This window comes from Pteronotus mesoamericanus, unplaced genomic scaffold (genome assembly GCF_021234165.1).
Source record: "Pteronotus mesoamericanus isolate MK-2021 breed Mesoamerican mustached bat unplaced genomic scaffold, CSHL_Meso_final contig_347, whole genome shotgun sequence".
Taxonomy (NCBI): Eukaryota; Metazoa; Chordata; class Mammalia; order Chiroptera; family Mormoopidae; genus Pteronotus; species Pteronotus mesoamericanus.
In genome coordinates, this window is record NW_026555137.1 from 18,624,360 (window position 1) to 18,639,955 (window position 15,596).

General features: G+C 43.5%; 1 protein-coding gene across 1 annotated transcript in view; it reads right to left on the reverse strand.

The window, feature by feature from the left end:
• PCNX2 (pecanex 2) overlaps positions 1 to 4,004 on the reverse strand; it is a 215,149-nt gene extending 211,145 nt beyond the window's left edge. The window contains exon 1 of the mRNA XM_054576753.1: positions 3,852 to 4,004. Within this exon, the coding sequence (XP_054432728.1) occupies positions 3,852 to 4,004 (153 nt within the window). The remainder of the gene's footprint in view (positions 1 to 3,851) is intronic.
• Between the last annotated feature and the right edge of the window lie 11,592 nt (positions 4,005 to 15,596).

Here is a 15,596-nt window from a genome sequence, read left to right on the forward strand (position 1 = left end):
ACCGCAGGACCTCGGCCAAAACCCTGAATTTTACCACCTACTCTCTAGATGGCCATGGACAAGAACTCTCTCTGGGCCTCAGTTGCTACACCTATTAAGTGACACCCATTATCCCCATTTCACAGATGATAAAACTGAAGAAGGGACGTGACTTATACAAGGTCGCACTATTGAGAAGCAGTCGCCTGGTGCTGTCCGGACTCACACAGGGTTAGAGTCACAGCCGGGCCGGTCCTGTTTAAAGCTCGACAGGAATCTACCTGTGCGTTATCTCGGATGAGTAAGTACGAGAACACGTGTAATAAATGAAAGCTTAAAACCTCTGATGACAAATGCACCTTCCAGTCTGTCCAAAAGACAATGAGGTCGATAATAAATCAAAGTAAAATTCTTTCCAAGTTATCCAAATTGGCTTAATGTTTTTGGGTTGTGTATTTTTTGAGCATTTCTCATAAATATGTAGTTTATAAATGCTAATAAATAACTTTTCACAATATCAACCAGAAGTAAGTAAACTTTAGGGCTTGCAGATAATTAATAATACAATTTTAATTTACATAGTCAAAATACCCATTAAATTAAAAAGTGGATTTTTCCTACAGTGGAACTGTCTTGACTGAACATGTTTAAGCTAAAATTGTACAAAACCCAAAAATGTTCCAGGTTCCTTAAAATAACAGAACTTCAAGTAAGCTCCTATTTTGAGCGAGCACCCAGGTACCTTTTTTGGACCAAGTTCTTGCAAACTGAGCAAACTAGAAAGATGTTAAATTCACAGGCAGCACTGAAGTGCAGAAGAACATACAGGGTCGGGAAAAAATAACGGCCCTTTTTTATTACAAAATCTTTTATTACAAAATCATAAGCATGTAATTCTGTAACATAATATTATGGTGAAGCACACCATATGACATTTTAGGTGAAATGTTCAAATTAAACTATAAATTATTACACCCATATTATTACCCTACCAACCACACCCGGGCAGGCGTCACTTCTGCCGGACAGTGTATTTAAGCATCAAGACCTAGAGAACAAAGCCCTGGCTGAGTAGCTCCGTTGGTTGGAGTGACATCCTGATACACAAAGGTTGCAGGTTCGATCCCCGGTCAGGACACATCCAAGAAGCAACCAATGAAGGCATGAATAAGTGGAACAACAAATCGATTTTCTCTCTCTCTCTCTCTAATCAATAAACTTTTAAAAATTTATAAAAAAGACAGAGAGTAGAGCCTCATTTGGAGGAGTGGGATCTTTTGTTCCTAAGATCACGTTCAGAGACCAGATGACCAGAGCAAGAGAAAGATGACCTGCATTTTAAAAAAATAAGATAAACTATCTATTAAAAATCAGCATAACAATAAATGTATTCACATAAAATTATTCTATAATAGTTAAAAGCACATTGGCATAAAGTTATAAAAATTTGGGTATAACTGTTTTGATAAAAAAATCCAATTTATATGTTAATTATAAGAAAATTATTTAATGTATCAGTTTGTTACCTTTGAAACTCTTGAGATTTCACCAAAATTTTAAAAATATCATTAAAGAGGAATTTAACTGAGAACAATTTTCTATTTAATAAGGTAGACATCAAGCTGCTCGTAAAGCATAATTAGGTAGAATTTAAGAGTTCTGATCATATGCATACATCAAATCTCAGCAGTAGTTATGCAAAATGAGCCCATATATGTAGAAAAGTGCCTGTAGAAATATAAATATTAACATGGTTATTGCTGAGGAGTTAGATTGGAAATGAAATATATATTGCCATTGTTAATACATACTAAGAAAATACTTCAGAAAATACTAAGAATACACAGTGAAGTCAACAATAAAATGTTAGTTAGAACAGAAAGAGATGCAGGTTGATTTTCTTTCCACCTGTCTAGTACATATGAGATCCGTGTTAACCAAATGAAGAGCATTCTGCCAGGTACAAGGAAACCCAAGATAATGAACAAAATCAAAATAAATCCATGTCCTCAAAAAGCCCGTGATCCAGGAGTAGAGGTAAATACATGTTCCAACAACTAAGTATAAGGCAGAATTCAAAACGTTCTGCAGTATTAACAATAGATCCAGAATAGTATAAGGGCAAGATAGGAGAGAAATTCCTTCTAGCTGAATGGAATTAGGGATACCTAGACAGATACAGCCACTCCATTGGGCTTTAAGGGATGGATTTTGGCAAGTGAATGATGGGAAAGAAAAAGGAGGAAAAAAAAAGGGGGCCAGCTCCTATTGAGCCATCACAACGCACCAGGAACTGTGAAAAATACTTAACTTCATTCAGTCTTCATGTTAGCCCCCCACGGAGGCACCGCTAACCTGCTTCACAAACCAGGAAGCTGAAGCGGCTCAAGCTCACACAACCAGTGCTGGAAGCACCTAGTCCGCGTTCCTCCACACTCAGCTCTGCTGCCCGTCCAGACAAGGGGAGAGCATGAGGACCACGGGCTAAGGGGAAACCATGCGCAAGGCACAGAAGAAGAACCCTAAACTGACTAAAGGGCCTCCATGGACCAGCCTCCACATCAAGTGCTTTTACATGAAATTTTATTTATTTTTCCTGTGACATAGCCATTCTCACATCCATTTTGAGGATGAAAAAAAATACTAAGGTTTAGATAGGTCAGTTATCAGGTCAAACAGGTAAATGTAGAAAAACAGAAATTTAAACGAGATCTGAGTCCAATCCCAGGTCAAGTGGGACAGATAGATGGCTTTTTGTGCAGTATTTCAGTCGAGCCCCAAAATAACACTGTACATCTGGTGGTATTATTTTTCTTGTTTTACAGATAAGAAACTGAAAAATCAGACAGGGTGAGTAACTGCCCCAAGGTCATGGAATTGGGTAGGAGGTGGACGCAAAATTCAACCAAGAAGCCTGACTTCAGAGCCAGGGTCTGACCCTCTGGATGAACTTTCAGAAACACAAGAGCAATATCACGGAGACCTCGAACGTTACACTTGGAATCCCGCAGCTGTGTAAACTCATCGAAGCTTTTTGCTGTGATCATGGTCAAATTATGCTTTCAGAATAAAACCTTTCCGTAAACATAATCAAAATTAGATTGTTGGCACATAAAGTTTAAGAGGACGTGGAGCACCTTACCTGAACAGCTTTTCTAATAAGGTTAACCACTATTTCAACGAGGTGTATTTGGTTTACCTTAGAAGGTCATTTATGTAGTGAGCCAGCAGGCACTCGACTATGGTAACCTCACTAAACTGCCAAGCCCCAACTAAGGGCTGCAACACTTTGTTCAGCATGAGCTGCGTTAGATTTACCGGTCATTATATCTTTCTACAGATTTCCTGACCTAGTGGTGTGGACATAGCAAGTTGAGTAACTGATCACTGAACCTGACTTCTCAAAGCCAAACAGAAAGGAGGGGACGGGGACGGAAATCAAAGATTGAAATAGGTTTTAACATTTCATTTTGCCTCTTGGCTAACATGCACAGACGTTATCTTGTACCAAACATCACCCTATGCCAACCAGCTAAGAGACCTAAAGCTGTCCACTTACAAAAGAGGTTCAACATTCCCAGCGACAAGCAGAGTCTGACTCATCCTAAAAGCCAGCATCAATTATTAATGAGTCCCAGACGCCCCCCACCCCCCACCCCCTCCCTTCCTTTCTACTTCTTTTCCTGCCAGTGAGTCCAGGTCCCTCTATCCCTGCACTTCGTGTCTCCCAAATTCCTGGGGACCTTCCCCATCCCACCTCCGAAGAATAACTGCCACCCCTCTCCATCACGACGCAGCCTCGCCGGTTTCGGTGGCTTTCTCCCTATCTTCCCTCCACCCCCTCTACCCGGGGCTCGGACCTCCCCACTCACCAGGTGCAGGGCCAGGGGCAGCAGCAGCAGGAACAGCCACAGGTAGAGGTGGCAGCTGTTGGTGAACTTGCTGTGCTCTGGGTCATGGTACCAGCCCCCGGTGAGCGCGGCCCACACGCCCTGCCGGAGCAGCTGCAGCACCTGGGACACCATGCCGGCTGCGCCCCGGGGTCGGCACCCCGTGCTGCCCGCGGATGCCCAGGCCCCCGGCGCGCGCGTCTCTAATACCCGGGGCCCCGGGCCGCGCCCCCGCCGCCGCCGCCGTCCCCTCCACCTCCCTCCGCCCCACCACTGAAGCGCGAGCCGCCTCTCTGCCGGGACCCGCACACCGCGGCGCCGCAGCCGGCTGCTGCCGCCGGGCAGGTGAGCGCCATGTCCGACGGAGGAAGGATTTTCCCATGGTGCCCCGCGCCGGCTGCTCGGAGGATGCGCCAGAGGCCCCGCCCAGCGCCCCCCCCCCCCCGCCCCACCGCACATCCCTTCTTGGGGGTGAGGTTTTGTGAGTCCCTCCAGCTTCTCTTTTTTTGCTTCTACGGGTCCCCTTGTCCTTTTCGCCCCACCCTTCTATTACGGGGCATGAAAAGCTTAAAAATCAAAGATGTTCTCATGCATAAGACATAAGGTAGGGTGTGCTCCTTTACCTTTTCCTTTTTTGCTGCCTGCACCAAAATATTTATGTAACTCAGATCCTGTCACAGATTGCACAATGCAATTTCTTCCACTGAGCATTGCTCGCGCAGCTTCATCCTCCTTAACGTACCACTCGCCCCAAAAGTGCTTGTTCCAGTTCTACTTGCACCTTTGGCACCAGCCTTTTTCCTCCCTGACCTTTCCTCCTCCTCCTCTCTGTTGTCCCATTTAGCAGGTAAAGAAAATAACCACTTTCCTGGAATAATTTTAGGGACCTCAGTTAAGCTATTTGTCTTTTCATATATTTCCTAGAACGTAATCTCAAGCATTAACTGACTGCTTAGAACATTAGTCTAAGTCTTTCTCTGCTGTTTAGGGAAGAAGACCCACTAGAAGGTATCACTGAACTTATAATCTTTAAGCTTTTCTAGTATTTTATAATTTATAGTAGATAAATTTCAGATTCTCTTTTTGAAAGAGATAAAAAGAGATTCATCTTCTTTAGAATGAGAAAAGGAAGCCCTCATTATTAGTAATTGATAAAGTGAATGAGTTTCAGATTCTTGCACAGAACAGGTTTTGAAAAAGGAGGAGATAAAAGGAAATTTGTCTTCCTTAGGAGCAAGCAGGGGAAGCCCTGTGTGACTTAAGGCCTGTTGGAGAGGAGGAGGATTGGAGGCTCCAAGATCCCAAACATGCCTCTTCCGCCCATGCCTGCCCTCTCCGTCCCAAGCACATGTCCCCTCTGATATGTGCCCCTGTGCACGCCCTGGCTGTGCACTGGTCTGGCAGCACCATTTGCCCATCGCTGCCTTGGCCAGTCCCAGTGCAGCCATGCCAGCCTTCCTATGCTGAAATGAAAAGGGGGGTTCATTCTGAGGACCTGGTCTTGGATGTGAAAGTCCACTCAGACAGCAGTGCCGCACTGGTGTGCGTTCTTCCAGCCTTCGCCACTCTGTACTCTGCCTTCATCTGCGAGAGTGACGAACCACCGTGGCCAGTGTGGCTTGCTTGGCTGGAGTGTCATCCCATAAATCAAAAGGCTGCGGGTTCTGTTCCTGATCAGGGCACATGCCTGGGTTGTGGATTGGGTACCTGATTCAGACTAGTGTGAGCAGCAACCAATTGATGTTTCTCTCCTTCTCTCCCTCCCTTCCCCTCTCTCTAAAAGCAATGAGCATGTCCTCGGGTGAGGAATACAAAAATAAAAATAGGAAGAATGACTAACCAAAATGTAATAATGCTGCTTTCTGTGTTGGAAGAGTAGTTTTCTCAAAGACACAGAGGGTGATTGTTTTTATATGGCATTAATGCTTGAAGCTTACCAGGTGCTCTATAAATGTTGAATGAATCAATGAATCAATGAATCAATGAAGCAACTCCACCAAAAGACCCGCAGACAGAATCGCGTTCACGTGCATGGGTCGAGGAGGAACGGCCATGCGACAGGCCCGCCCCTGCGCTGAAGCAGGGCCCCCATTCGTCTGCCCCGGCTTCGCCCAGTATTCCCCGAGCACCTTCTGTGTGCCAGGCATTTTTCTGAAGACTGAGGAAGCAAACAGAAATAAAATATAGTCCCTACCATGCAGGAGTTCACAGATTACAAATAAATAAAGACTTGGATTTGCCATAGAATGTGCTGTGTGCTGCGATAGGACTGTTGGAGGAGTTCGCCGAGAAGATGTCACTGCAGGTTGACCCAAGAATTGGACTCTGGCAAGAGGAAACTCCTTACCAACACCCCTGGCCCCCTCACCCTCCTGCTAGGAATGTTATGTGTGCTCAGCACCCCATCCCTACACTAAGCAACACTCCAAGGGTGCAGCTTTGAGAGAGCGATGTGTTATTGAGATCATCTGGACTGATACATGGCTGGACCCCTTTAAGGCCTCTGAATAAACTCTTAAAATCCTAGCAGGCGGACGCAGAGATCTACTTGTCTTGTGGTGCCCGAGACAAGCCTCCTATGTAAGTTCCCTGGTTTATTAATCCCGCCGCCTGCCAATCGGGAGTGGTCTGCGTGTTTCATCAGTCCCTCCTGCCCTCTATGTTAATGGGAGAAGCTTCAGATTCACTTTGGGAACCAACACATGCAGAGGCATGTAAGAGTTGAGTCATTGAAGAGGACACATGGTCAGGTCAACGATGGCGGGAGGGTGACAGCGAGACCCAGGACTGTCAGCTCTCTGGGCAGATAAACCTGAATGTCTCACCAGGCAGATGTATGTGAGGAAAAACAAACAGAGCACTTTGGGGAAAATATCACTATAGTCGAATGTGAGAAGGCAGCACTGGGAAGGGAGAAAATGGATGAGGGGAAGCTTACTAATGGAGATGAGCAGAGACCAGTTAGGGAGGTCACACGGAGTTCCTCAGACCTGCCCCAGGCAACGGACAGGCATCGGATGGCTGTAAGCATGGCTGTGACAGGAACAATCATGCAGGGAACATACCTGAGCCAGCGGGAGCGGACCTGACTTTGACAGATTAAATAGAAACCAATTCAAAGTAGAGATAAAAGAGTAAGGTAACTTTCCATTTTCGGTTGGGGTGACTATGCTGCAAAGTTAATAAAGTTATGGAATACTGGCGATTTAGCAGGAAAAGAAAATGTGATTGCAGTGACTCTGAGTTCCTGGGGACGCGTGGTGGGGGCAGGGGGAGGGCGGGTCTGGAGCTCAGCAGGGAGGGGCGCCCGAAAGAGAGGAAGAGGCTCGGGAGGACTCGGCGTCGAGTTCCATGGAAGGGAATGAAAATGTCCTGGGAAAGAATGTGGAATAAGGAGACACAGGGCTGTGCATGACCCGAAGAAAAGGCATGCGCAGGAGAAACACAGGGAGAGAGCAGAAGACTGAGGTGAGCCCGTCAGCACCAACCAACTACACAGGGGAAGAGCCATTCAGGAAGAAAAGGGTTGATAGTGTCAAGTGCCATAGAAGAAGCCACACACAAAGATGAAAGTGCCGATGGGAGTGACCTATGTCATGGCAGTTTCGGGGGTTGAGGACAGTGAGGTGGACAGATGCCTCATTGCATTGTATTAAAAAGCGCGGCGAGCAGTGAACAAGCAGACGCAGCCAGCGCGGCCTCCCCTCGGAGGCTCTGAGGGCAGGTGTGACCTGAAGGCGGGTACAGCGTCAGCGAATGTTCCTTCTGACCAATTGGCTTCCAATGTGCGGGGAAAACTAGCGTTTCCCCTCCAAGACTCTATTTTCCCTGGGAGGGTCTTAACCTGCTGTCCTGGCTTTGACTGCTATACAGATGTGATGGCTCTAATCGCCCTACCCAGCCCTGGCCTCTTGTCTGAACTTCAGATTTATATCCATTGGGGGCCCCACTTCCGGGCCCTCAACACGTTCAAACATGGATCATTGGCTTCTCTCCTGTTGTACGTCTCCTACTGTACCTTCTGTGAGTTGGATCTCCATTGATAAAGCTACAGCCCACCCACCCGATCATTTAGAACCTGGGAGCTTTCTGGGATCCTTCCTTTCTCTCACCCTCCTTTCTTACTACCATATCCAGTCAGTCACGAAGTCCTGTCAATTTGATCTCCAAATGGTCATTAACTATATATGCTCTGCTCTGTCCCTGCTGCTGCTGCTCCAGGTCACGTCCTCGGGATTTCTCACCTGGACTATCGCAGTGGCTTCCTGATGGGTTTTGGTATCTCCAACGTGACCCCCTATAACAAGGGAGAGCCACCCAGGAAAAAGGAGCAACTCTGGCTTTTAAACAGAGATAACTCTACAGGGGAAATGGAGACACTGAGAAAGTAAACAAAAAGGGATGAAGCACCCAGAGGTTAGCAAAGGAGAAACAAGACTCCTCGGACTAGAGGAGGAGTGAGAGGAGGCAGTGCTGGGGGAACGAGGAGCCCAGGATGGGCAGCCGGAGACCGCGCCAGGTGGGGACAGGCTGCAGGGTCGGAGCCTGCAGCACCTGCAGCTGCCTGGGAGATCCCGCGAAAGGTGGCGGTGGGGGAGCACATGTGAACACCCTGACTCGTTCTCCCCTGTCTTCCATTTCCTACCTGTCCCTTCCACTGGCCAAACCTACCCGGAAGCCATAGTGCAAGGAAGTCTGGGAAATGTAGTCACTTGTCATACACATCAGAGCAGGTGAAGGGGAAACCAAAGTGATTTATACAAAACATAAATTGGACCTGGCTCCCCCTTCTTAAAATTCTTTCCATCACACTCAGGAAAAACAAACAAAACAAGAGTTGAAAGTCTCCCCCAGCTTTGCCTTCATTAAATCCCTTCAATCCCATCCTGAGAAACCCAAACTGCTCATTCAGGGTGGGGCAAAAGTAGGTTTACAGTTGTTCACACGGAAAATAATACAATAATTAATAAATAATAACACAACAACAAACTGTGTTTTGTGTACTCACCACTGGAAACCTCCTTTTGCCCCACAAAGCATTTGTCGGCTCACCTCACGATGCTCCAAGCCTTCCTGCTTTTCTCGACAAGTCGACACACATATACACACACTGCTGGGATTTTGATTGGGATTATAATCGAATCTGCTAGTCCGTTTTGAGTGAAGTTGCACTGATGAAGATGTATCCCTTCATGTCTTACGATCTCTCAATAACATGTTATAGTTTTGTTTGTAGAACTCTTTCTTGTTATTTGCTAACAGTGCTGGCCATGATCCAACTGACTGGGGGTGAGGGAAGTAACGTAAAAATTGGAATGCCATGGAACAGGACATAGCTGGGATGGATATATTAAAATAGTATGGGAACTGGAACAGCATCACTTCATGGCCAGAGGAACGTCCAGGCTTCACTGAGTAGGAACTGCTTGCTAAGTAAAGTGTGTTTGTCCAGCAGCCCTCATGTGGTCCATAAGGTTGGAGAGAAGACAGTGACTCAGCTGTGTTTGAGTAACTACAACGTAAACAGGGGTTGGGTGGAGTAAGATGCCTTTGCAGAGCAGAAAATCCCAGATGTGCTTGGCTTTGCAAGGCCTCTTTCACTACTTCCTCTTGTCAACTACAACTCAAAATGGACACAGACCTCCTTAAGATTGTTTGGACAGAGGATGCGGATGCGGCTATGCCCAAGAGCAAACAGAAGGAATCTAGAGCCCTGCATGGGAATGGCTGATGAAAGGGTCCATGCCAGCCTTTACCTTGGGTGGAGGGCTGCCCAATGAGAAGAGTGAAGAGGTAATTTTGCTGCTCATGCTCCACGTTGCCCAAGGAGAGCCCGCATCTTCCAATCCGACCTTGGACCACGAGTCAGTAAGTAGCTGGACTGCAGGCCCGTTCTTGCACACCAGCTGCTCTGGATGAAATGCTCTCTGGACTCCCAGAGGGCCCTGCGTGTGGGCAAGTGGAAGAGGCGGGATCCGGTAGAGAAATGGAATAACGATTGATAAAATTTCTCACAGAGGTAATGTTAGCTGCTAGTCCTCATTAATTTAGAGAATCCCATCTATAAATTGGAGTAAAAAATTAAAAATTATTAAAATAATTGGAAGTTCAAAAACTCAGCACACTAAGAAAATGGGTCCCAGTAAAATAAAACGCACAAAAGAGGGCCTTAAACTTATAATCAATAGTCTTTGTGAACTTTGAAGGAATATTGCATTGATTAAAAAATAAAATAACAGGACATTATTAAAGAGGAGCAATTGGAAAGAAGAAGAGAATTTGGGCTATTAACAGAGCTTGTGATTATCACCAAGCACTTTCAGAAAACAGAGAAGGGAGAATATGTGCCAACTCGTTTTACGAGGCAAGTATTTCCTTCATGACAAGAAAAGAAAACTGTAGACCATTCATTACTCTTCTATAACAAAAGCAAAAATCCTCAATGAAATGTTGGCAATCTGAATCCAACAACATATTAAAAAAGATTATATGCCCTGATCATCTAGGTTTCGCCCCAGGAATTCAAGGTTAGTTAACATCCAAAAATCAGTTGAGTATCTGATCTGTGTGTTGCAAGGCCCCACAACTATCTGCTAACTCTTGTACACCTGTTCTCAGAGTGGCTAGAAAATAACACATCAAAATGAGTGAATATGCCAGGGAAGACACAGTCATGTTATTAGGTATATCCAATGAAAGGTTTTCATATCTTGTTAAAGGAATTAATCTTTCATAACCATGCAAAGTCCCTCCAGTAATTTTTTACCTTAAATTCCGTAGTGTCTGATAATGTAATCATACCAGCTTTCTTTTGGTTAGTGTTTGAATGGCATACACTTTTGCACCATTTTACTGCCAACATTTCTGTACCCTTATGTTCTAGGTTAATGTCTTATAAGCAGCACGTAGTTAGATTTTAATATTTGCTTACTCTGATAATCTTTGCTTTATAATTGAGATGCTGAGTCCGCTTAGAGTCACTGTAATTATATTTGGATTTACTCATGTTATCTTAAAAATAACTTGCAATTAGTTCTGCCTCTTCTAGTCCCTTTCTTAGATATTTTGGGATGGTTTCTGTTTTATCATTTATATTTTCCCTATATTAGCCTGAAAGTCATACACCCTTAAACCTTTCTTTTAAAGGGTCAGGAATATAAACAGGACAGTGTCAGGACATGGAGGACATATGCAGAGAAGGAGCACAGAGGAGTGTAGGCAAGGGGTAGGTATTATTCTACTGTGCAGGAATTGGGGGTAGAGCAAAACTTCTTTATAATGAGGTAGGAATTTCACAGTTTAACATGAAGGCGGGACCATCTTCAGTCTGTAGGCACAAAGAAGTATGGAAGCAAGGACAAGGCTGTGTTTAGGAAAAGCTCCTACCATGTAGAAAACTTTACTCCAAGGTAATCCAAAGTCTTCCAAATGTGCTTATCTGTGCGTGTAACATAAATAACATTTTCGCCCTCTTTTAACCTCATATTATAACTCAAACAGTTCATTTTGAAGGAGAAAACACTGTTTATTACTATTATTATTATTATTAGAAGGAGAGGGAGGAGGAGGAAAAGCCAAGCGGAGTGGTCCTTCCTCAGTTGTAACACTAGGCGGCCCCAGAACCCTGCTCCCAGCCCAGTAAAGGGCAGTGCGTTGCTGGCACCGCAAAGCAGGAACAGACTTTAAACAAGAGCTGAGTGCAGTGCTCCAGAGGGCTCAGCGCTGCTCATGAACCACAGAGGTCAGCATGCACTGTGTGTGTGTGCTGTGGACGACTGTTATTATTGATTTAAAAACATTTTTTTTTTCCTAAACCTTCTACACAGATTAGTGTTCCTGGAGAACAGATTAGAAATAATGACACCCAAGCTATATTCTGAGTTATAATTAAAGAAATTTCCAGAAATAAAAGAAGGGCTCACTTAAACATGAAAAGAGTCCCCCCAACCCCCACCCCCAAGATAAGAAACAAAAATTTACCCCAAGACAGATCCCAGGGCAATCGACACTTGCAATCACAGAGTAAGGACCTTGGTCAACTCACCCTCCTGCAAAGGCAATGAAAATACCGGCAAAGCAACTGAAATCAATCACGTCAGAATCCTGGAAATGAACCAAAGCCGAGGATTGAGCTATAGATCCTAATTACAGTACCATGTGCTGTGGATCCAGCATAGCATTTGAAGAGAATGAGGCAGCTTTAAGTGTTTGGCTATGAAATGATCCCCCCAATACATTAAGGCATAAATAAACATATATCCGTATGAATCTCGCTCTGGAGGGATACAAATTAAACTCTTAGGCCAGGAAATGGGGGGCTGGGGATGGAGGAAGAAATGTATTTTTTCAAACTATCCTTTGTATACACTAGTTAAAAGTATAAATTTTAGTTTATTTTAAAAAAAATCTTTGCAGAAAATAATTAGAACACACACAGGGGATTTTTCAGGTTCCTTCTGGATTCGAAACTCAGAAAACATTAAAAGATGGCAGCAACTAATTGAGAGAATAAAAGAAATTGCTGAAAGAATATTAATTTCACTTAAAAAGTAGATTTAGAGTCCATTTAAGTAGGAAAAATAGGGTTTCCAGGATCAAAGTTAATACTAAGGATACTTAATATCCAGTATAAGTGTAAGCTGGGTCTCAGATACAGCCTGTTGAATAATACTGTAACTCATCAATATTTTTCTAACTGTTTAACTATTTAAGAGTCTGGCTGAGATTTGTTTGGTTTTTTTTTTAGAGGTATTCTTACTGTTATTATAGAAAACCAGTTTGTCAAAATCATTATCAGATAAGAAAATACTCCTGAAAGAGATCCTTACTGGAAGATTCCACTCACTGAACCCTCAACTTGATCAAGTGACTTGAGGAAAGATTAGGGAGACTTTGCAGAATCCTGTGATGCAGTAGCTCCTGGGAGAAGGACTTTACATGTAAAGAGCACATTTCAGTTCTTGAAGTACTTCATGCTCCTTGGCTCCTCGGGACAACAAAAACAACCCTGTAAGGTAACAGTGACACCCCTGAAGCCAGGAAGGCCACAGCACGGCACAAATGCTGCGGGGTGGGCCCTGGAACTTCCTACCCAGATAAAACTAACGTTGAGGCAGGCGAAGCCGAGCGGCTGTAATCAGTAGGGTCCACGTCTGGGTACAAAAGGTCAGTTGGCTTAATTTAAGGTCCTGAAGAAATTTCAGCAGAGATTGTAAAAGACTGAGAAAAAGAGATCATTCCATGACAGAAACCTGAGTAGCATAGATCGGTGCTGAACCAGACTTCATTTGAAGCAGTGATTAGGGGGGGGAAAAAAAAGCTTGCAATTATTTAGTGTTTCTCTTCTAAGAATTTCAAAAGAGGTGCTTAACTTTATTATTTCATCATCATATTCTTCAGGGGAAATGTTAATATTCTTATAATTTTATAGATGGACTAAAAAATCGGAGAGTTGAAACAAGAGCACAAGGTTACAAAAAAGGTCAATGGAATAAGTTTGACTTTTCTTGTGTGTCCAAGTCTAGTTTAGGAAGGTTACACCCCGCACATAGAGCTGAAATGCAGGAAATGATCCATTTCATGGAGTGAAGATAAAACAGCATGTATAACAGTAAGTTAAATCCACTGTGACTCGTGAGTCCAAGAATTGGACATTCTGGTCAAGAACATGAATTTTCTGTATGTTGTGTAATGTAACTAGAAAGCTGCTGGAAGTTAATAAAAAGCAAACATAGCTAGTTTATTCACTACAATCTCCAGAGGACGACTTGCACTATTTTTTAAACAGTCTTTGTCCTGTGTCCTACATTTAATATTTCTAGCATATTATGAAGAATTAGTCATTATACCTGAAAAGAGTTCAGTAAGTTATAAATAAAATAAAACTCATTTTGATAGGACAAGTGTACAAAAATGGCAACTCGAAGTGGAAGAACAACCACCCTATCTAGGGGCAAGGTCAGGAGCGTTGCAGCTTTACTTCAGGGGGAATGACTTCAAGGGTTCCAGCAAGACCTTGGCTTTCTGAAGGCAGTTGGGTTTTTACATTGTTGTGCTATTCAGTGAAGAGGCTCATTGTCTGTCTGAGCAGCCCAGACTGTTATCTGTAGCTTTAAGCATGGACAGGCAAGACTCCAGTCTTGTCTACTGATTAAAGTTACAGAAATTCTAACAATCACCATTACTCTGTCTCCAGCTGAAAGCTGGCTGAAACGTTGAGAATGAACAGTAACCTGACACACAGGCCAAATTCAAAGCTTCCACACATGCAATACAGGCCAATAAGTGTTAACTTATTGTTGCTGTATCATTATTGTTATTATTCTTCATTGAACACACATCTAGTAACTTAAGAACAGGAAGCCAGAGAACCAGATTTAGAAAATGCTAATTTGCAATCTCAACACATTCAAAAAGCACTTCTACTATTACCCACACCACCTTCATTGAAGGAATAAACTGGGCTTTCCTGAGAAGAGGAAAGTCAACCTATTTTCTAATTCCTTTGTATTTATTCACTTAATCTTTCTTCAAATGATTGCTTGTCCAATTCCTTCATCGCCTCCAAATTTTTGTTCAAATCTTATCTTCTCAATGAGGCCACCTTGTTCACCCTAGTGACACCCCAACATGACCCTGTTCACTCCCTTGACCCACATTCCTGATAGATCATGGCTTGCTCTCATTACTGTTTTTCTACAGCAGTTATCAAATTCTAATATATTGTGTAACTTATGTATTTCATTTGCCATCTACTGCTGCTAAAAAATAAGCACCATGATGACAGAGAACATTGTTTTCTTCATCTTTATATTTGAAGTACTAGATTATTGCCTGGCACTCAGAACAATTGGTGTCGAACAATGAGCCATTTCTTTCTGTATATTCTGTCCTACCTCTATTACAAACTACCTATTGATATTATTACTTGGTTTTATTACAGCATGGTTCACGAATAAACAACAATACAGAATAAAGTTACAATTCATCACATGCATGTACAATTTGGTCATGCAAAAAGCTTTTTTTTTTTTGAGACATGATATGACCCAGCGCCTTGGAAATTACCATGCCAACCTTTAATTCTGACCACTCTGGGAAATTTTTAATTTTGGTTGACAAATGAAACCATCTTTGATAAAGATAAATAGACCAAATGTAAGCCCCCCCCAAAAAGATAAACATGCTTTCTGTTGAATACATTTCTATTCTGATGGGTCCTCCAGGAACAGTAACTACCACTAAAATAACAGGAGTTAGTATTTATTCGCACTCATTTAGTGCTATTCTTTAAATGCTAGCTCAATAAATCTTTGAAACAACCCCATGGGGCACATACTACTGGTCTACCACTCTGCGGGACCAGCAACGTAGAAGCAAGGTTCAGTGTCGTGTAAACAGTGTGGCAGAGTCAGAAGGCGACCCAGGACTGTCTGCAGACTTGCTGCCGATCCGTGTCACGGTGCCACCGTCCCTCTCGGTCGGTGATGGGTTATACCAAATTATACCGCATCATAAGATGCCACAAACGCACACACAAATGCTATCCAAGGTAAGTACTAACAGCTGGCATTGCCAACATTCCAAGATGTCAATCAAAATGCGTCTTGTCTTGAAGTCTTACAGAACCTGGTATGAGCAGATTAGCAATTCCGCTGACCTGCCAATAATGGTCCTCGTATTCTGTGTTTTACATCTAGAAGTACTAAGGTCTGAGAAAAATAACTG